This window comes from Chaetodon auriga, chromosome 10 (assembly GCF_051107435.1).
Source record: "Chaetodon auriga isolate fChaAug3 chromosome 10, fChaAug3.hap1, whole genome shotgun sequence".
NCBI lineage: Eukaryota > Metazoa > Chordata > Actinopteri > Chaetodontiformes > Chaetodontidae > Chaetodon > Chaetodon auriga.
In genome coordinates, this window is record NC_135083.1 from 6,684,977 (window position 1) to 6,706,020 (window position 21,044).

At 43.6% G+C, this 21,044-nt stretch overlaps 2 protein-coding genes across 6 annotated transcripts; both read right to left on the reverse strand.

Moving 5' to 3' along the window:
- Positions 1-536: 536 nt before the first annotated feature.
- Positions 537-15,211, reverse strand: nfascb (neurofascin homolog (chicken) b). 5 transcript variants are annotated; one of them, XM_076741267.1, is made up of 27 exons: positions 14,762-15,211; positions 10,972-11,092; positions 10,780-10,885; positions 10,495-10,685; positions 9,826-9,948; positions 9,482-9,700; positions 8,685-8,796; positions 8,353-8,540; positions 8,140-8,271; positions 7,901-8,044; positions 7,460-7,571; positions 7,170-7,333; positions 6,938-7,085; positions 6,688-6,812; positions 6,502-6,603; positions 6,214-6,411; positions 6,008-6,078; positions 5,704-5,926; positions 5,379-5,494; positions 4,782-4,992; positions 4,540-4,662; positions 4,014-4,187; positions 3,756-3,887; positions 3,601-3,670; positions 2,145-2,156; positions 1,858-1,893; positions 537-1,741 (listed from the first exon to the last, which is right to left on the reverse strand). In XM_076741267.1, the coding sequence occupies exons 2-27, from the start codon at positions 11,045-11,047 to the stop codon at positions 1,510-1,512; spliced, it is 3,540 nt and encodes a 1,179-aa protein (XP_076597382.1). In that variant the 5' UTR covers positions 11,048-11,092; positions 14,762-15,211; the 3' UTR covers positions 537-1,509. The 5 variants fall into 5 exon arrangements, with proteins under 5 accessions (XP_076597382.1, XP_076597383.1, XP_076597381.1 ...); XM_076741268.1 differs by lacking the exon at positions 2,145-2,156; XM_076741266.1 differs by lacking the exon at positions 2,145-2,156 and having other exon boundaries at positions 1,858-1,911.
- A 341-nt stretch (positions 15,212-15,552) lies between these two features.
- On the reverse strand, positions 15,553-19,601 carry LOC143327149 (calcium-independent phospholipase A2-gamma-like). The gene is made up of 8 exons (XM_076741363.1): positions 18,865-19,601; positions 18,612-18,764; positions 18,366-18,523; positions 18,057-18,151; positions 17,765-17,936; positions 17,594-17,651; positions 17,210-17,404; positions 15,553-17,066 (listed from the first exon to the last, which is right to left on the reverse strand). Exons 1-8 carry the CDS (start codon positions 19,540-19,542, stop codon positions 16,608-16,610), a joined length of 1,968 nt encoding a protein of 655 aa, XP_076597478.1. The 5' UTR covers positions 19,543-19,601; the 3' UTR covers positions 15,553-16,607.
- Between the last annotated feature and the right edge of the window lie 1,443 nt (positions 19,602-21,044).

The following is a 21,044-nucleotide window of genomic DNA, read 5'->3' on the forward strand; positions in this document are numbered from 1 at the left end:
CAGAACAACTCAAGTATTCCTGAGTTCATTTAAGGATGTATAGAGAATATCATCATTGTATCAAGTGCCAGCTTGTTAGAAAAGCAGGAGGAGGCTATGTTTCATTTTTTGCATGAAGGGACCCAAATGCTGAACTCATCAAGGAGTTGAGTAAAAAGATGATCCACACAAAGACTGGAGAGATGACTGAGAGTGAACAGGTCAGAAAAGTGTGGAGTAAACTCTACTACTTATACACTGTGGCAGCAGGTGAGTCTTGATTGCCTTGATTGTGAGCAGGTGCAGATCCAGATCCCCACAGGCAAGTTCTGCATTGTTGTGATAGATGCAAAAAAGGGATTGACAAAGATTTTCACCCCTGAGCTGTAAATTCTTTGATAATGTTGTGTGAGTGCTGTGAGTGATCTTGTGTAGCAGGGAATACCCTTTAAGAGTTCAATAAGATGGTAATATTTTTTAGGTTTTGCTTTATACTGCAAAACCTAAAACTAATTCCAAGCATTCTATTGAAAGAATAATAGGAGTCATATCAAACATACTAGAAATAAATATTTCCACTTTATTTACACTTGGGACATAACTGTGGTAACACACAGATGACGTTAGGGGTCAAATGCACAAAAGCTGTTACATCATGATTAATGATTTAAATCCATCTCCATGGTGAGTGAAATGGGGAGAGAGTTAAGGCAAGTTCAGAGAGAAACATGAGCAATTTCTGATTTTACAGCTGGTTTATGACTACTTGCTGATTCCCCAAATGGTTTGCTCTCTTGGCTCCCGTTAGAGCACAGTTCACCAGCTGACCATGCAGATCAATCGTTAGTCCCTGGAGACACTTAATTATTCTTCACTTATCACCAAAAACACTCCTATACTCACACTGTACCTTCAACACCAGTGTACAGAACAAAGGCAAGGCAGTCAAAGTTCAGGGATTACATGGTGGCTCCCTTGATAGGGAGTATAAGTACCATAAGTATGGTATGCAGCCCTTATTTCAAAAAGCCAACATGCAAAATGCAAAAAATAACACAAATCTCATTATTGCAATTAGCTGAAAGGAAAAGATGTAATAACAATAGTTTAGTTGGTCCTTGCAACTGCTTTTATCAACATGATAAACTGACCCACTTCTGTCTTGTCTGATGTGCAGCCTTTCTCCATCAACAGGATTTGTGTACTCATGCGTATGCATGCACACAAACACACAGCATTTTTATTTACAGGAAACGCAATAAGAAACACAAAAGGGAAAGCTCGCCATTCATCAGATGAATGACCATCTCATCTCTGGTACTGCTCCACCATTTTCCTCTTTAAATGCATGAAAGTTGCTTTGCCTGCAAAGACACGGAGGGAAACAGCACCTCAGGCTCCGGCTGTTCCTTCCTGCAGACACACCACAAGCACCACGAGTTCTTTAATCAAGGTGGACGGTACAATCGCGCTAAAGTCACATGACGAAGACTTGAGCTGCAGTCAGGGAGGCAGTGTGAATTTTGAGCTTCATGCCAGGGAGTAGATGGTATTCATTGGAGAGTGGAGCTCCAGACCTCCACCAAAGTCCAACTCTCGGACATCTCTCCTGGTTCCGGTGTACTGGCCGATGAAGGAGCCGTCCTCGTTGAATGGTATCTCTCCTCCTTCGCCATAGTCCACCAGACTGTCGTCACTGTCTGATCGCTTCATCATTGCCTCCATAGATGGCTGGCCTCTTTGGAGCCCTCTTTCCTCCTCTCTGTAAAATAATGCAAAACATTAAAACTTGATATTAGAGGTACATGACTTCAGCACTACATGGAGGGTAAGACTCAAACTGATGTGTCAATACACTGAAAATGTGCATGTACATACCGCCGGGGGTAAGGCAGAGTGGAAACACGTGTTATCCTAAAATATGAAGAGAGACTGTTAGAGATCAACATTTGTGTGACAGCATAGAGAATTTGTCATATTTCATCGATTGTCCACTCATAAAATGCATAAAAAGAGTTCTAGTATTCTGCTGACTGGACTATTTAAAGCTCCAAACATCTGTCAGTTACATACTGTATGAACAAATGAATAAATGATAACCCCTGCAGGATTGTACAGTTTGACTGTCAATAGTGTCAATGTGTCAGTGTTTAGTCTTTTCATACCTTTCAAGAGATCTGGAGTGGTTCAGTTGGGAAAAAAAACAGGGTTGAGGTTTGGGGGGAATAAAGGTTTAGATAAGAAAGGTAAACAGAAAAAAAAAGAAAATAATGCAAGTATGATCAGAGAGTTATCATAAATAAGGCCATAAACAGTGTAGCTGCATTTGATTTATACCTGTGCAGCATCATGCTAAAATGTAATCAAAATTAAAGGCACCCTGTGGAGTTTTTGACCACTAGCAGTGCCATAGAGCAATGTTTTGATGAGTGGGTCCCCGTTTTGTTTGTATTGTGAGACTGCATGTGGCCTTCAGGGGTCGACAGAACAGTTGACTATAAAAACCACTAGTCCAAATCACTGCTGACTAATCATTCATCTGTGGTTTTAACACTGTGCATGGTGTGAGAACAGTGGCCATGCATCTACAGCAGATGTGCAGCTGGGGGCGCTGTGGGGAGTTGTCACAAGAGCAAGAGACAGAAAGAAACATGGCAGTATGTCCTAGTGCTCGACGAGAATCACCCACATGGAGGCACTTTACTGGAGCAGACGTAGGTTTGTTTGAACAATCATTTTCTATGTTACGTCATAATCTGAATAAGCAGAATTAAGGTATTTAGAGAGGGAAAGACTCCCACTATACCTGCAAGAGAACAGTCACATTGTTGCTGCAGTCAAAATGCGCTAATTTGTAAATGGTCTCTCAGAGCTCATCGACTTGGTTCCGCCTACATTAGTTAATCCTTTACTAGCTGTATTTGAGACCTTTTGGATGAGAATTGATCATTGTTAGGTGACAAAAATATATCCCCCATGACTACCTGATTACTTTTTGGGAGTGGTTAATGACTGATAAAATGCAGTTGTTGTTAATTAATGCTATCGTGGCCTGATGGACACTCCCGCCTCTGGCTTCTTGGTCTTCCACTGATTGACTGTTCGTGGCGCTACTGTGCCAGAAAAGGCAGTGAAGAAGACTGGCAGCCAGCAAACATGGATTTAAACAATGCACGATTTAAAATATTCAGAAAAATCGACTTTGCTGATATTTTATTGGAGTAGGGAAATGGTCTCAGCATGTTTGTCAGTCAGTGCATTTTAGTGACGCTGAGTGTAAACACGAGGTTTGTTTGTTTACATGAGAACTCCACAGGGCAGCTTTAATTCACCAAACGGGATGCTAATGCACAGCTACAGAGCAAATGGATGTAAATAAAAGGCTACTGTTATAGTTGTCAACAATGATAATGCTGTACAGCGTAATGGGAAACATAACGATCGAGTATTATTACCACGCCATTATTTAAATACTAGTACACCTTGGAAACCTAAAACAGGATTTTGTAAAACGGTTTGATAGATAAGGGAGTACAGACTGATGACTTGATGATAAGATGTGCTAAAATCCATATTTTCTCTAATGTTAACAGTGAAGTTTGCAGTGACTGTAATGCTTACCTGTAGTCAAATGATCCCTCCTGATCTTTGTCATCCACCGGCTCCAATGAAATGTCTTTTTTGTCCCGTACTGAAATGAAAACAAGCTGCACTGTTAAAAGAGATACAGTGAGGTGGTAATGGACATCCCTGAATGTGAGGAATCACCACTGTACCAGGATATTTCCCCCCACGGCTCCTCTTGATGAAGCAGACGATGAGGAGGATGAGTACGATGAGGGCCACTGCGCACATGATCCCAATGAACCAGCCCTGAGTGGAGATGTCCACCTGGTCCTGAGCATAAACTGAGACACACAGACACACACACACAAATACATACATCATCAAAGTCGGTATCCACTCAGCATTTCAAAGTGTTTATTTGGTATAACCACCAAAAGCGTTGATGCATGGATCGAGTGGTGAATTACTTTCAGTGGTGTAGTGGGGTGACTCCTCCGTATGCCATTCCCCAATCCCGATCGCAGTTCGTGCTGCCACCGAGAATCTGTACCGAGTGTAGCGGTCGAATCGCCGCACTGAGAAACTTGTTACATTTGGAGGGAACTCCTCAACTCGCAGCTCTTCTCCTCTGGTGGCATTCACTGTGGAGACGGCGGAAATTTCAGTGCGTTAGGAGGACTCTTGATGCTGGTGGAGTGCACCCAACTGAGCTGTTAAGTAGCATACCTGCTCAGAGAGCGCCTACACAAGTGTTCATTACCCTCTCGAGAACATACTTCAGTGGTATTTTGGTTTTTGAGTGCATATTTAAGTGCGCTATTATGTGCTACTGGGATGCAGACTTGAGTGTCATGTGGAAACCTTTACCAGCTTCAGTGAAATAAACCATTTCCTTTTTCAGTCATGTTCGTTATGCTTTGAAAGTGTATGCAAGTGAAGACAGAAAAACCTGTAGAAGCACTCGAGAGTGTTTCAGGTGTTGGGTCAGTGTACCTGTCTGGTACTTGAGGGAATATCCGGTAATGATACCGTTGGGTTCTGTTGGCAGGTCCCAGTCGACATAAATACTGTCCAGATGTCTCTGTTGGATCCTGAAGGATCTGGGAGCAGATGGTACTGCAGACGAAACACACACAAGCCTTGGAAATAAACATTAACTCTTGATTTGCGTGTGCTTGGTAGAGGACACAGATGTTCTCTTGTTCCTCAGACAGTAAATTAGTGACTTTTCTTACCTCCTTCAGGTGTTGAGAAGTGTATATTATTGCTGGGTGGCCCTTCATATCGATTGTTTGTCACCACTATATACATCTTGTAGTTGCTATAGGGGATGAGCCCAGTGACGACTCCAGAGGGCTCTGGATCATCGTTTAGAAATGCTTGAGACTTCATCGCTCTGTTGACCCTCAGCCACCTCAGCTGGCTGCTGTCCCTCCAGTAGTAAACCTGAGAGATGAAAAGCAACAAGCCTAGGTTTTGTGACTGCTGCCAGTGCTGGATTGTTAGTTTTGGTGTCAGTTTTTCAAGGAAAGGTTGAATTCCCACACGCTGTTAAGTTCCAGTCAGAAACGAACAAGAGCTCTTGCTGCGATCGGAAGAAACAGGATGTGTTGCTGTTGTCCTTGTGCATGAAACTTGATATTTGGTCTTAATTATAAAGAAGCAGCTGTTTCACATCATGAATTCAAAGCTCACAGTGCTCACAGAGTGTGGGAATTCATCTAAAGTATCTAATGCACACCTCTCTACCAGGTGTGCATTTGATGGCACTTAGTTTATATAAGGTGTAATGAAAGTTCCATTATCTAACATTGAATTCACAACAGACACACCTTGTATTCTTTCAGCTGTCCCATAATAGTGTTGCGTACCACTGGGTCCCAGTGCACAGTCACCTGAGTGCTCTCGATGTCGGACACTCTCAGGTTCAGGGGTGCAGTTACGGGACCTGGGGAAAACAGATTGTGTTTGCTATCAGTGAACACAAATAGAGGTGACGAGGACAACTTGGCCCCAAGAGGAAAACGCTTAAACAAGAGGAGGTTCAGAGCATTGAGTGGAAACGTGAAAAAAACCCACTCAAGGTAACAGAACTACTTCTTATTACAAAGGGAATGACAGAGAGACGGCTAGATGGCAGTGGATTGTGATACTTACGGTCCTCCCCAGAATAACCAATGACAACGGGAGACTCTGGACCCAACCCAAAGTCGTTGACAGCCTGGACTTTGATCTCATAAGGAGTGAAGGTATCGGCATCATAGATGTAGTATTTCAGCCATTTAGTGGTTGCGTTCTTCCACTCCTCTCGGGAGTCTCTCCTTCTCCACCACACCAGATACTTCAGGTGGGGCCCGTTCCACTCTCTGTAGGTCAGCGGCTGAAAGCATGGTTTGATTTCATTGTGGTAGAAATTAAACGGTTAAGATGAACATTAAAGTGCTATAACTTTTGCTGTTACCTCCCAGCTGATCTCCATGTTATTCCTCCATGTTCCCACACCCTTTAAGTTCTTTGGAATGACATCTGGGGCTGTGCAGGAAAAACAATGTAATGGTAAGACTGTTAGACCTCATCATCTTGATTGTATTTTGTAAATATATGCTTATTCAGAATGTGATGCAGCAACACATTTTAAACAAGTTGGGTCAGGAGAATCAAACCCACGTGCACCGCTGCTCTGGAAGCGCATCGATGGACGACTGGGGCGACTCATTCCGATTTCGTTGATAGCAATGACCCGGAACTCGTAGTAGGTGAACGGTGAAAGATGGAGAACGACAGAGTTGAGGTTCCCGGGGTATGTTGACAGGTTTTTCCACTTCCCAGGCAACCAGTCATCGTCATCATACTGCACTAGGTATTCTGGAACAGAGCAATTAACATCAAGAATTCCCTAAGAACAACAATACTTACAAAACGTTTCAGAGTTGATTTAGTTTGAATGGCTCTTGCCTGTAATAGGGCTGTGGTTGCTGTCTCCAGGGACCCAGCTGAGCCGTACGCTACGCTCATACGGATCTGACAGCTCCAAGTTCGTGGGAGCATCTGGACGGTCTATACACAAAAATACATGGACAGTTAAAAGGCCTAACGTGCCATATGGTTGATGAAATATCACTTATTTGAAACGTGTCATACCCATCACCATTAGGCGTGCTGAGGCAGACTTCTGGTCCAGTTCACTCTTGATGACACAGGTGTAATTGCCCTCATCGTCTGTGTTTACATTAGTGATGACCAGATTTGATTCATCCAGAGAGATTCTGAGCACACAAGTGAGTAAAACTGGTGAGATCAAGATGCTTGTTGATTCTTGCTAAAACTTTAATTTAATTAAAAAAAGAAGATAGTGCATATCTTTATAGAATTCATTCAGAAAAAGAAGCACCTCCAGCCAAGAGTGAGCAGCTTTTTGCCTTTCATCCAGGTGGTTGTGACAGGAGTCGTGGGATCTGCTTTCACGCCGCACTCGAAGCGCACGTCGGTCCCACGGATCACTTTCATACTCTGTGGTCTGGTGACGATTAACGTGGGCTCTGAGAAAAATGGATGATAACGCACGATGGATCAAAAAGGATTTGTGTAAAATATTATGGAGAGCTTTTCAACGTGGCCCTCACCTTTGACCTCTATTCGGACTTGGTTCTCGTCCCTTCCTGCGATGTTGCTGACTATGCACATGTAAGTCCCCTGGTCCTCGATCCGTATGCGTTTTATCTCCAGAGTCCCGTTATTGTGGGTCTTAAAACGATTTCCTTCAAGATTCCCCTGTCCATATTTGGACCTGTGTGAGCAGACCCATAAACACACACACACACACACACACACACACACACACACACACACACACACGGTGAGCTGATGTCTGAACTCACTTTTTACATTAAAGCATTAAACAGCATGTTCTCACCATCGCAACTCAGGCACTGGAGACCCAAAGTAGCGGCAGTCTACGAAGGTATGACTTCCCTCTGTCACCTTCATGAGTTCATTCCTGGGCCCGAGAATACGTGGAGTTGCATCTAGAGAAACATTTATTAATTTCATTATGAAATAATTAATTTATATTGTTGGTGTATCCTCTTTGCCCTAACCTGCGTCTCCTGTACGTTTCATGTAGTCACTGATGTCTTACAGATCTCAAATGCCTCTCACTGGCCTCTCTGATTAGGTGGGTAGAAGGTGGAGCCAAACAAAGGGTTGCTATTTACTCAAAATCCAGATTATCTTTTGGCATCATATAATCTGAAGCTGGCATTTCTTCCATGATGGATTCCTCCCTGCATGATTGTCCAGTGTAGGATCTGTTTGTGCTCTGGAAATATGTTCTCTGAAGAGAGTAGTAACTTACGCAGGACATTGACAAAAGCGTTGGCCAGTAAGTACCCAAATTGATTGGAAGCGTTGCACTGGTAGACGCCATTGTTTGCAGCACTCACACTGTGTAAAGTCAGCGTGTCTCCTGACACCTGTCTGTTAGGCTGCGGTGTCGCAGCTGGACAGAAAAACAAAACACAAATGAGGACAAGTAGAGCAGCGGTTGATATTATTTTGATTCATAGCTACTAGGCCTGACCTCCAAAAACTTACTTTCAATTGGTTCCCCGTTGATGAACCAGCTGATTGTGGGACGAGGAGCCCCGTCAGCACGACACACCATGCGCCCAGTTTCCTCAGGGGCCAAAACCAAATCAGTGGGCTTCTCCAACCAGAATGGCGCTGCTGTAAAATACAAGTATGTTAGTTGCTTCAACATTACTGTGCAGTAAGTTAAGACATCATGTTTCTGAGAGCGTGCCTCACCTTTGACCCTGACAGTTATTGTGTGCTCAATGTATCCAATCTTATTGGAGGCAGCGCAGACGTATTCACCGGCATTATCAAAAGACGCCTTTGGGATTATAATCATCTTGTCGTAGTTCTTAACTTTCATAGGTGACCTCACCACCAGGTCCTCGCCATCCTTGGTCCATGTGATATGAGGAGTTGGCCTTGATGATGATAAACAAGGCTTTACACAGGACGACTCTCGTGAAAATAAAGGCAAAATCATACAGAACAGCATATATACAGACACCTTTTGTGGTGGTCTGGAACAGCAGCATTGAATATACTACACAAGAGCTCACACTCACACTCCTGCAGCGATGCACTCCAGGAGCAGCTCCTCCCCTTGCAGGACCAGGATGGAGCTGGACGAGCCCGTGGGAGACAGCCAGGTGGGGGCAGCCTCGGCCACTGTACGAGCTGCAGAGGAAACAAACAGCAGCCACGCATAATTCAAGCATCCGCAAAAGCACGTCTGACCATGAGAAACACAAGACAACAAGGCACGTTCACTCAGAAGACCAGGGAGGGGAGCTGAGGCAGAGCACACGCACCACAATTAGTATGTTTACATTGCGAAAAGTGAGATTTAAGTAAGATGAAGTGTCTTAAGTTCAGGCAACATTGTGCCTGTTTGTTGTCTGATACTGTAACTTCTGAGATTTTATCACCAATTCTGGGAACGTCATACTTCAAACTAGAATTTCCCAGAATTGTACAGCTGATCATCACTGACTGAAATACAAGACTGCTTTGTCAAATGTCAGAATTTCTTTGTATCCACACAAATGCTAATATTTCCCCCAATTCTTTGCCCCTTTCCTTGTTTCTGAGAGCTTAGTTCTTCCAGTGACATGATTCTTTCTAATGAAACAAAATCAGAAAGTCAGAAAAAGCCAAGTTTGTACAGATTGAGAGATTTATGACTATATACTGTGCAAACCATCCATACTGTAATACATGTAATACAGCCGTTGCCTGTGTGATACCACAGTATGTATCCAAGGCTATATTTACATATTTGTTTTGTATATCTTATATTATTAATCTGTACTTCCAGTAACTAGTTGCAAAAGATGTGAAATAAATGTACAATCACACTCACTTGTGAGCACTTTAACGACCACAGGCATCTTCTGCTGGATGACATTCTTGTAAGGGAAGCGGGCATTGCAGCAGTAATCAGCAGCAGAGTCGTTGTACAGGACGTTAGAGAAGTAGAGATCTCCATTGACTCCCATGGATACCCTGCGGTCCTGCCGCACAGGCTGCATGGTGGGGAAAGCTGTCTGAATGGGCCAGTTGAAAGGTCTTGCATATGAGCCTGAAATGAAACATGGTGTTAATGAAACAGCTCACAGGATGTATATGTAAACAGCTGGGATTCTCTCTTGCTTTTTTTTGCTCTGCAGATGATTAAAATACCTCACTGTTGAGGGAGACACTTACAGCTGGTCATCCAATAGGTTTCAGGCCTGGGTGGGCCAGGTGGGGGGTCGCAGGACAGGACCAGAGGCAAGCCAGCGCTGATCACCACGGGCTCCAGGACCTCCCTGGGCCACACAGGAGCTCCTGCACAAACACGGAGGTGTGCATGTTGCCACTGAGCCGTCAGGTATAGTCTTTGATGATATGTAATGCACAAGAACAACATCTGAACAGCAACTTGAGCCCAATGCTAATTACTGATTTGGCTGAAACGTTCCAAATATAATTTAAAGGACAAGTCCGGAGACATTGTCCTTTTTGTCAGCAAACTGCAACAAACAGCAACTGTGATCAACATGAGCACTGTAGTATATTCTGAGTTAATCTCGACTAATCCATCCTGCTGCTGTCTTATCAATGCTTGCGTTCGACTGGGCTAAAAAAAGTCCCCAGCCAGCTGAGCTTAGTTTAGCTTAGCTTAGCTTAGTTTAGCTTATCTTAAATTTATTCATTGTCAGTAGGAACAAATAGGCTTGGGGCTGGGAGACTAACACACTCTGGTTTAGGTATTTTCATGGGATCTATTATACCAAAAATACAGAATATACCACACTGAGGTCACTGTCCATCTCAGTGTTGCATCACTGGTGCACCTCAACAAACAGATGATTCTCCCAGTCCTGATCTTACTGTACAGTCGTAGTCTGATCTTGTTGGAGTATGCAGATCCATACTCATTGGAGGCAATGCACTGATACTCCGCCTCATACTGTTCTGGATTGTTCCAGGCATAGATGTCCAGCGTCCCTGAGCGCCTGCGCATCGATGCTTGAGGGTCACGTGCGACATTGTAATACTTCCCATTACGCCTCCAGGAGAAACTTCATGAATGAGCAAAGGAAGACAGAAAAAGCAATGAGGTGCTTTGCAAATGATAACGTCGGCTTTCCTAAAAACTGTTCAGTGGGCGCTTACATGGGGTGAGGGTTTCCTTTGGCTTCACATTCTATGATCATGGTGTCTTTGGGGTCAACAATATGCTCCTTCATCGACTGCTTTATGATGGTTGGGGGCTGCCTGACTGCAGGCAGAGAAATACATCAGCTTAGTATGGAAGAAACTCACGAGATAAGACAAATTACAACATGCATTAAGTTAATGACACACCTTCCAGAGGGATGTCCAAAGCCCGAACACTCTGCCATAAAAGTAGCAGCAGCACTGGTTCGACCAGTGTTCCCATCTTTACAGTGCATGGAATCAGCAACACTTTTCTTCACCAGTTCTCCTGTTCTCAGATTGAATGAAGAACAATAGGAGGCATCTGCTGAACAATGCAATTAGAATCCAGAACAAATGACAGTAGATGAAACCTGCAGATTCTAAATTTTTAAGTAAAGATTGTGGCATTAGTAAGAGTCATTCATTTAAAATTCTGCTTAAAACTACTGCTAAAAATACTCACACAGTATTTTCAGCAGAATATACTAAACTTAAAAGTTAAAGTCCTCATTCTGCAGAAAAATGGCATCTGTGAGTGTTTTATTATGTATCAAATTCTAGATTATTGGCATTGATGCATTAATGTCTAAGCAGCTTTTAACTGTTGTGGTTGGTCAGAATGGAGATTGTTTAAACTACTTTATATGCAGTTTGGTAGTTTAAGGGTCAGGAAAAAGGTTCGGCCACATAAAATGTAGAATCATTGTAAAATATAGAATCATTTTACCCGTTTGAGTGTCGAACAGATACTGAAATGAAACCATCTTAGACGATTAGAGGGGAAATCGCTCTTAGATGAATTTGCTCACAACTCATTCTGACACATTTGACACAGGGTAAATAAGAGGGTCGCGTGCCAAAAAAGGTAGGAAACAGATGGTTTAATATAGAATAATGTATTTGTATTAAAAAACAAAACAAAACTGTGGCATCAAATTAAAATACTCAAGTACAAGTTAGATCACACGGCTGTATCATTGTAGTATAGCATACAATTCACAGCATTCAGGAGTTTCATTAGATGCCTCTCGTCATCTCGTTATTGCCTGAAATATGTGATGAACCTCAGTGATGTTAATACGATGAAAACAAAAAGCTGTCAGTACCCACCTCTCTCATGTTAAGTCAAATCAGGGCTCTCTCCTCCCCATTTCTGTGGCTTCCCCAGTGCCCCGATAATTCCAACGACTTTTCTCCACCAAATTATTCTTGTTTGTGCAGTATACCAATTAATGTCTCCGTCCTTCAAATATCAGGTCAAGAACCCGAGAGGAGTTGATACACTTGAGTAATAGAGTTTCTGTCTGTCACTGCCACTTACACTCTGCCCACCCATCTCATGAATAATGAATGAGCCCCATACACAACCTACTCCTCACCCACTTCTCTTCGCTGTTCTGAGCAGCCTCTCACAAAACAATCCATCAGCAAACACAGCCGCAAAGTTTGTCTGCACAATCAACAAACTAAAGCTCCAAGAAACTGAATAAATGTTTGGATTTTTACACCAACATTTCTGGAAGTTTTCCTGCGCCTGATTTTTCCCTCTCTTAGCTGAATAACAATTGCTTTAACCAGGTCCAGTGAGAACAGAAATCAGTTTGGCTGGGCCAAGTGAAAGCACAAAACAACCCATATTCTGTACAATTTGCATTCCTGATGGTTTTGATGACATCAAAATGTGGGCTTCATTGTTGACTGGAGAGAACGGCGGAACAGAGGATGAAAGCAAGGTTTGTTTCTCGCATATGAATTTTACATGTGGCGAATCTCAAGTCACATGACTGCAGCACAATATCTCTGACGAAGATGGAAATAACCAACATTCAAGAAATGTTTTTCACTGTTAACCCTCTCTGATATGGAACAGTATACCTTAAACTCCCCTCACACACCCCCTGTATTTTCAGCTCTCCCACATTTTCCATAATGCCAAAGAGGATGCATCCTCTTAATTTAGGAAACAGATTTTTCTGCACTCAGGCATTCACATGCATATCCTGAGAGGAGGAAAAGGCCATTACCATTCAGCTGAGAAAATCATTTTCTAGAAACAGTGCCAAAGATGCAGGAGAAGATGCATTTGTGTTAAACAAAAGCCATCTCACGGCTGTCGACACAGTCCTGACCTGTGTAGGCTTTCAGGAATCCACACAGGGCTGCATATACAAACCCGCACTGACCGGACCAAACAATAGCTTGGTGGTAGGGGTGCTGAGGTAAAATGAGGTGATGAAGATAAACTTGCAATTAAGATTTGCATTTAAAAGTCTAATAATTCAGCTGACTTACAAGTGGAAAGCTTGTATGAATATATTGCTCATTATAAACTATTTAAGATGTTTTCATTCATTTGGAAAAGCGTATCAGAGCACTTTAAACCATTAAAACTGTCATATCCTCTGGACCTGATCCCATCCTCCGTGTTCACAGCTGAGACACTACTTGCCTCACACAGATAACAAAAGCAGAAAGGGTATGTTGAGCTTCATGGCTTTAAGAATGGGCTTTCCCCCCCATACATTGGACTGAAGCAGGCCTGGCAGTGAGCAGTGATCAGTGCCATGCACCAGATTGCACAGTGAAGAGGCAGAGAGGCGGACAGAGCCGGCTCAGTGACGACAAGAAGGTCTCTATGCTCGCGGGTCTCCTTTGGCACGTGTACCCAGGGCTCGGGTAAGAGCAGATGGCATGTGGGAGGGAGTTTTTAAATGCACAAGCTGCCTGTTCAGACCCAGAGCACCTATCGTTTACACTTTGACGTCACTGCATCAGGGAGAGCACAAGAAGAAGCTGACGAGAAACCCTCCTGTTGAGCAGGACACCGACATGAAGTCACCACCACTGTGCAATCAAAACATTACTGTCTTACAGACTTTAGCACCAGGATTCTGATTTAATGCTAAACTACGGCAACGAAACCTCTTAAATCCCGTAGAAAGAATAAGCGTCTGCAGCCATGCTAACGGCTCTGTGAGGCTGCTTTAGCTGAATGCTAATACCAGCATGCTAACATACTCACAAAAACAATGCTAACATGTCATTGTTTAGCGGGGATAATGTTCACCATGTTCATCATTTTAGTTTTGTGTTTCAGCATGTCAGCATTTGCCAATTAGCACTAAAAACAAAGCACAGTTGAGGCTGATGGGAATGTCCTTAGTTTTGCAGGTTTTCGTACATAAACTAAAGTATTGGACAAAATAAAATTTTGACATTGTGGTGAGACTGTCGGAAAGGGATCAGCAAAGCTATTATTTTGATCCTGAGGGGAAAATTAATGTCTAAACCAAGTTCCAATTCAACCAATAGTTCTTGAGACATTTCACCCAAAACCACAAATGTCAACCTCATAGGGCCGTTAGAGGAAAAGTCGGGCAATCATGAAAGTCAGTCCAATTCATCAACTGGGGACAATGAATGGCGATACAAAATGTCATGACAATCAATTAAATGCTTGTTGAGCTACTTCAGTCAGGACCAAAGCGGTGGACTAATCTACAGACTGACAATGTCATCCATAGAACCGAGCTGTTAGCATGGCTAAAATATAGCGACAGTTGGATATTTAGTACTATAAATATGCAACAGTACACTCTGAGTTAATGCCCAAACATTGGAAAGTCAGATAAGTAGCTCATAAAGTCAAATTCCTGTCACTCATCTCATGGTAGGTGTGAGAGCTGAACAGTATTGCGTTCACTAGTGGAAATCTGCTGATGCAGTTTTAGACCCAGCCCACTTCTCAACAGACTATGACATCATTAAAACCTTGACTTGCAAGCCGTCTTGAACGTCAGCGACAAGGACTAAAGCACTCCTTCACGTGGTGGTGATGCACTCCGCGCTACTCTAAAGTGCCTTCATTTGCTCCAATACTGTGTACTTTATATCCAAAAGCTAATATTCAACATTAGCCAGACAAAGTGTAAGAGGTGAATGTTAGCGGTCCTACCTTTGAGTGCAGCTCAAGTGTTTTCTCTGCTCCTTTCCCCCTTGTTGCAGTAAAAGCAGACTCCTACTTTCTGTCACATCATCTTCACAGTGAGGTTCCACTTTCCAGCAGCTTTTACTGTTATTTGTCACTCCATCTTAAAGCAGGTGACGGGCAAGATAACAGAGGCTCATGTGGCCCATCAGGACAGCTGCCCCGAGCCTGGGTCACACGCCTGGCAAACAGGGCCTGAGAGCCTATGAGAATAAATCCATTGTGAAATCCACACATAAATATCACGTCACCTCCACGCTGATGGGAGAATCGGGTTAAACAGAAATGACATGACATTCACTGGTTGGTAGGTTAGGTTTAGGTGTCATCCAGCTCCCATCGAGCAACAGTTAATTCAGTTTCCTCAAGAGGTCAAATCATTTTGGTATTTTTTCACGTGTGCTGTTGATTTTCAGTGTGTTAGATTGGGGGGTGGGTTACTGACCTTGTATCTTCACTCTGGCTGGCACGAACGCACACTCGCTCGCACAAAGCGTTTCTGTCTGGAACAAAGTCAGTCTATTGTGGACAGGGAGGGCACAGCTTCCAGACACATGGGGGGGATTTAACCCGTCACCCTCAAGTGATCGGATGGCTTCTCACTCATTGATAAAGTCTTACATCATTTGTCAAGACTACAGTTATTTATTCATCGGGCTGACGAAAAGTGATGTGTTTAGTAAAGGAAAAAAGCTTTTAAAGACAAGCAGCAGAGTCTTCATAAATATGAATTTATTCCAAACAAATACTCATAAAACGCTCAGCAGCACAAAAACATACTACATCAGCAGTAGTCACATGAAAGTATGATTTATAGCTTGTGTTTCAGTCAACATTTGCACAGAGAGTAATAATCAGAGAGTCACGTGTGCACATTACACAAAGCCTTTTTAAATAAAGTGCATGAAAGTGCTTATTTCATTTGTTCTGTGCGTCTACATCAAGAAATCACCACACAAAATGATACATGATGTAAGTGAGGCATGTTGACGACATACTGATTCAGTGCATGTATACAGGAAGTGGACAAAACAGCAGAAGCCTGTTATGATACAACAGCCTTTATGAGTTTGATGAGGCTTAGCAGCAACCATCTTGGATTGTCTGGAAGATGTCTTGGGATGATTGTTCAACCTCCTCTACAGCTGATGCACGCTGCTGATCAGTAATACAACTCACAAACAGTGTGTAGCAAGTGTAATTCTGAGTTCAGCTGCAAACACGACAAATCAGCAAGACGGCAAAAAAAGACAGAAAACTGCAGAGAACTGTGCTCACAAGCAGACCCTCAACAAGATGTTTGATTAAAAACACAACAAACCAAAGCCTGAACCAACAGCATGTCTAGCCTGTGCAGCCAAAGCAGCATTTTAGCAGCAATGTTCAGTATTTCTGTCTGCACAGGGTGCATTCAGGCACAGTATTGAGTGTAGGCCACCGTGTTTTGGCAGCACTCAGAGCCCAACGCTCAATCACTGTAATTATGTGTGTAAAGCAGAAGAAAACTGACACTTTGGTTTGTGTGTACGTGTATGAAACACCTTCTGTGTTGACACAATGCAGTAGTCCATAGACTTACTAGTGGCTCTGTGAGACAATGCTAAGCTCAGCAAGCTAACATGCATGTATTTAGCAGGTTTAATACCATGTTCACCATCATAATTTAGATGTCTGTACAAAATTTCATGGCAACCACTTTCACCAAAGCGCTTTTTACATCAAGGTCGCTGTACTATAGAGGTGTTTCTGTTATTTTGTCCACAGCCTGCATTTGTGTGCATCCACATATAGACATGCCTCATTCTGTACCTACTCACACCCATCTCTGTTTCATCTCCCAGGCCCTCTCGCTCATCCAGTCCTTTGTTCTGGTGACAGCTGAGCGCTCTGCCCCGAGCACCAAACAGAGCCTGGCCAGCTTTGGCCGGTTTCTCTCCAGGTAGTTCTGGGTGTCTCTCTGCAGCTGGTCCAGGGCCCACGGCCGGCTCTCGTCCAGGGACACCACAGCGCTCAACATGGGGTTGAAGCGGAAGTACACGTCTGGAGCCAGCAGATCGTCCAAAAGGGTGTGGACTCCTTCAGTGTCGGTGGCGCTGCTGATCAGGTTGCTGATTTTGGCCCTCAGGCTGGTGGAGGTGGCAGGTGCCCTCTTGACATTGTCATAGCGACCGGTGCCAAGGGACAGCACACACTGGAAGGGCTGGTTGGGCCACAATAGACGGCTCTCGTGAACAGCCAAGGCGCAGGGATTGTTCAGGATAATTCCTCCATCCTACAAACACACAGAAAGAAATCTTCAAGTGTACAGAACGAGTATTCTGTTCACTTCTACACACTCTAAGCCATGTGCAACTTTATTTACGATGTTTGATTCCCCTGAAAACCTGAAATGCAGAAACAGCTGCAGCTTCCTACCTGGTGAATGTCACTTTGTAAGGTGAACTCCTGGAAGTATCCCGGGGCAGCGGATGACGCTCGCACTGCCTGCCACATCTGGCAGCCTGAGGCTCCTGCGTAGCGGCTGAGAGAGCCTGGTTTGTGGTTGTAGTTGCGGAAGACAAAGGCCTTTGGACTGGTACCCCAGTTCACCACTGCGCTGACTGCTGAAACCTGAGCACATAAACACTCTGCATGAAAAAATGTGCACAACCTGTGCAAGCTGCAGTTTGTATTCTGAATACGGTAGGAGGCTCTACTTAAGCAGCTGTTGCCTCATTAATACAACAGTACTCTATCAGTGCTGTGAGCATGATGGCAATGTCATCAAATTGACTCCCAAGGTGATTGCGCCGTTCTTACCTTTGGACTCAACTCATCTCTGGCTGTTTTAATAAGTAGTCTATGTCCCAGCTTTTCCCTAAATTGGATAAAAACAGACACTTCTGTCAGACCAGATTGTACTGCTGTCTTATTAACATGCTGAGATTTCACGACCTTCACCTGTATTGTCAGAATCTACTCTGTGCTTACTGTAGAATCGCCTCCCAGGTCTCAGTGTTATAGTAAGAGTGATTCCAGCCCATCTTCACGGTGCCAACTAGCGGATTCTGTCTAAACACTTCAGAGCCAAACCGGCGATACATGTCAGCACACTCCTCCAGAGAAAAATGAGCCAGACCCAGCATGAAGGCTAGAACGGCACCTTTGATAAGCACAGCCAGAGACACAAGAGTGAGACACAAAATTATAGATTCACCCTGAGAAGCATGGAGAATACATTATATTGTTATTTTTAGTAACTCTCAGTTCGGTGGTTTGTCACCTGTGCTCACTCCACAGATGTAGTCAAACAGCTGGTGGATCTTTTTGCCTGTCTCAGCTTCCAGTAACTTTAACACCTGCAAAGGCACCACACCTCTGGAAAAGACAGAGTGTTGATAGGTATTGAAGAAGTACAAAGATCACCATTTTTTTTGCTGCTTTTCTTTGTAATGTATGATGCTACTGCACATCTCAGTCTGGATTAATTGATAAAGAAAATGATAATAAGACGCAGCTCTAGTTCTGTGCACAGCATGAACTCTGTGCTGAAGGGCCACCAGTCATCAATAATCAATTTCATTACAGTTACCTTGTGCCACCACCATCAATTGAGAGCACTCTAATGCCACGACCTTTGACCGGATCCATGTAGCCTATCAGAGCTAAGGTTTCTCTCAAGGTGCTCTGAAGGACCTGGTTATCGCTGTAACTCCGTCGCTTTCTCAACAACGTCACTGCAGTTTTCTCCTGGAGACAGAAACACCTTTTAGAATTCACAGAGCTCAAATCAGTTTGTTAAACATTCACGAATGTGGTGGTTTCACTTCCAACAGACCTGCCACATTAAAGCTTTGCATGATGGGTAACGTATAAGGTGTTCATTGAGCACTTCCATGCAGGCAGTCAGAGCTTCTGGAGATGAAGCCTGCATCAGACTGCCAATCAACCCTCGTGTCACTTCCTCTGCCTGCCTCCGACTCAAGACGAGCTGAGAACACACATCCAGAGACCAGTCAAATGATGACACACGTCAGCTATAAGGGACACACTGTGTAGCTTTCTAGACTAATGGTTGAACCTCAACTCACCTTTTTCTTCAGTATTGCCTCCGGTGATGTCATGACAGGTTTGGGCTTACCAGTCTGGGTCAGGGGGCCCAGCTTCAGATAAGCACCCAGCAAGTCAGGGATGGCACTGGTAGGGTGGCGAAGACAGTCCATGAAGGATACAGTCTTCAGCCTCTCAGAGGTAGCCGATCCAGGGTCTGTCTCTGTTTGGGGATTTCGATCAACGTCCTCATCCAATCCACTTTGACCTTTAAAATACCGATTGATGTGACTGGCCATTTGGAAATAGTTTTCCCCAAAGATAGTGGTGTTATGGCTGCTGTGGAAAAGACCTCCAGTTTCAGGGGTGATAGGTTCGTCTTGCTTCGGCTGAGGTAGATTGTGTCGTGTTGAAAAGTGGTTTTTGTCATTGTTATTCTTTTCCGCGGGAAGTTGTTGTCTCCTTTGCTGATCATGGCCAACTTCATCCGTAACCTTTGCACCAAAGTATTTATTGATGTGTCTTGCAAAGTGTTCGTATCCCTCCTCCCCACTGCTGGAGAGATAGTTCGGTTGCACTGCTGCCTGATCAGCACCTGATTTTACTTGAGACACTTCAGCTTCTTGAGGGTTTGTGATGTAAGTATTTTGCATTATTTTCCACTTCTGCCTCCTGTTTATCCCTCTGGTGGAAGACATGGTGTCCAAATTCTCCTGCATTTTAACTTTTGCAAAACTGCGAGAGAACACTGAGTTAATGTGATTCGTAACATAACTGTAGCTCTCACCAAAGGTTGTTGCCAGAGAGCTGATGTGAAACAGTTGCAGCCCAGACTTTCCCAGCGTTGAGGGACTTGCTCCTGAGCTCTCCGGTGCATCTTTGCATTTCAAGGTCGGCGTTGTGTCTTTGCCCTCAGATATTTTTCGCTCTCTAGCCGCCCGATGACTTTGACTACGCCTCTGTGACCTGCCAAGACTGTCTGGAGTTGTGACAACAAGACAGGAATTTTCAGCTAGAGGTACAACGTCCTTTCTCTTGAAATAAACATTGATGTGTCTGGAAAGTCGATAAAATGACTGACCAAGATGTCCCCCTACAGAACTCAAGTTAAAACTGTTCTGAGCCTCCTCAAAGATCCCAATTGGAGCTTCAGCTTTGAATGTACTCCTATTAGAAGATGAGTAAAACCGCACAAACGGAAGATGTTTAACTTCTTTAATTTCTCTGTGGATGTGGTAATAGGTAGAGCTTGTAGAACTGTGGTTTAAATTCTTAACAGCAGCTTTTCTTGTAAATCTGGAAGTATGACAATGTGACAGCTGTGAATTTCTGTGGAGGTCCAGGCAGAGTGGTGCTTTAGTCAGGCGAGGGTACTTTCTGAGAAGGCTCATTAGGTACCTAATTTTGCAGTATGACCTCAAAGTCTTGTTCACAGAACTAGAACACAAGTTGGTGCTGAGGTAGCGACCCATGTTTTGACCTGATGTTGTGAGCAGCAATCAAGTCCAAATGTCACTCTTGAGCATTCATAGATTTGGGCTGTAGCAGCATTTTCAACAGTAATCTAGGAAAACAAACACAAAACAAACACATCAGTGCAAGCTCAAGAGTCTACAGCCATGCTTGACATCAGCATGCCGACATGCTCATACCCGCAATGTTAGCATGTTGATGTTTGTAAGTTGCAGGGCTTTGCATTAGAAAATCAAGAGATCAAAGTTGTTACAATTGATCCTTTGGGGAACATGAATGCATGCTCCACATTTCATGGGCAGTAATGTCAACGCTGGTTGTGCAATAGGAAAAGTCAAAGAATCATCAAAACATCATCTGGAAACCAAGGATGTTTGTACAAAAGTTTGATTTTGTACATTCTGACGTGTATTATATGTGTATTATAAGTGACTTGACACATGAATTACCTCACAAGACAATAAGAACAAACTTCAGACAAATGTTTCCAAGCATCAGGTTAAGGCTGCTAAATCAATTTCTCTGCTGTATGTCGGCTCAGAGCAGAGACACATTGTCACTTCTACACACAGCTAACAGTTCAGAATGAGCTGATTGTGTATAAACATTTTGTTCCACAGTGGCCTTGCACTCCCACAGTTTCCTAGCACTGCGTAACATGAAACCTCAGAGAAAATACATCAGTATAGAAGGCCTGCAAATAACTCTGCCAATAGATATATGTCTGCAATATGACACAGAAATCTGA

What these genes read in the sequence shown, in the direction of transcription:
- nfascb (XM_076741266.1), bottom strand. Translation starts at nt 11,047, where the DNA reads ATGGGAACACTGGTCGAACCAGTGCTGCTGCTACTTTTATGGCAGAGT. An exon ending in GATCAGACTACGACTGTACA is followed by an intron (nt 9,949 to 10,494) that starts GTAAGATCAGGA and finishes GTGTTTGTGCAG; the next exon opens with GAGCTCCTGTGTGGCCCAGG. An exon ending in AACCTATTGGATGACCAGCT is followed by an intron (nt 9,701 to 9,825) that starts GTAAGTGTCTCC and finishes GTTTCATTTCAG; the next exon opens with GCTCATATGCAAGACCTTTC.
- LOC143327149 (XM_076741363.1), bottom strand. Translation starts at nt 19,542, where the DNA reads ATGCAGGAGAATTTGGACACCATGTCTTCCACCAGAGGGATAAACAGG. An exon ending in ATTGATGGTGGTGGCACAAG is followed by an intron (nt 18,152 to 18,365) that starts GTAACTGTAATG and finishes TGTCTTTTCCAG; the next exon opens with AGGTGTGGTGCCTTTGCAGG. An exon ending in CATCTGTGGAGTGAGCACAG is followed by an intron (nt 17,937 to 18,056) that starts GTGACAAACCAC and finishes TGCTTATCAAAG; the next exon opens with GTGCCGTTCTAGCCTTCATG.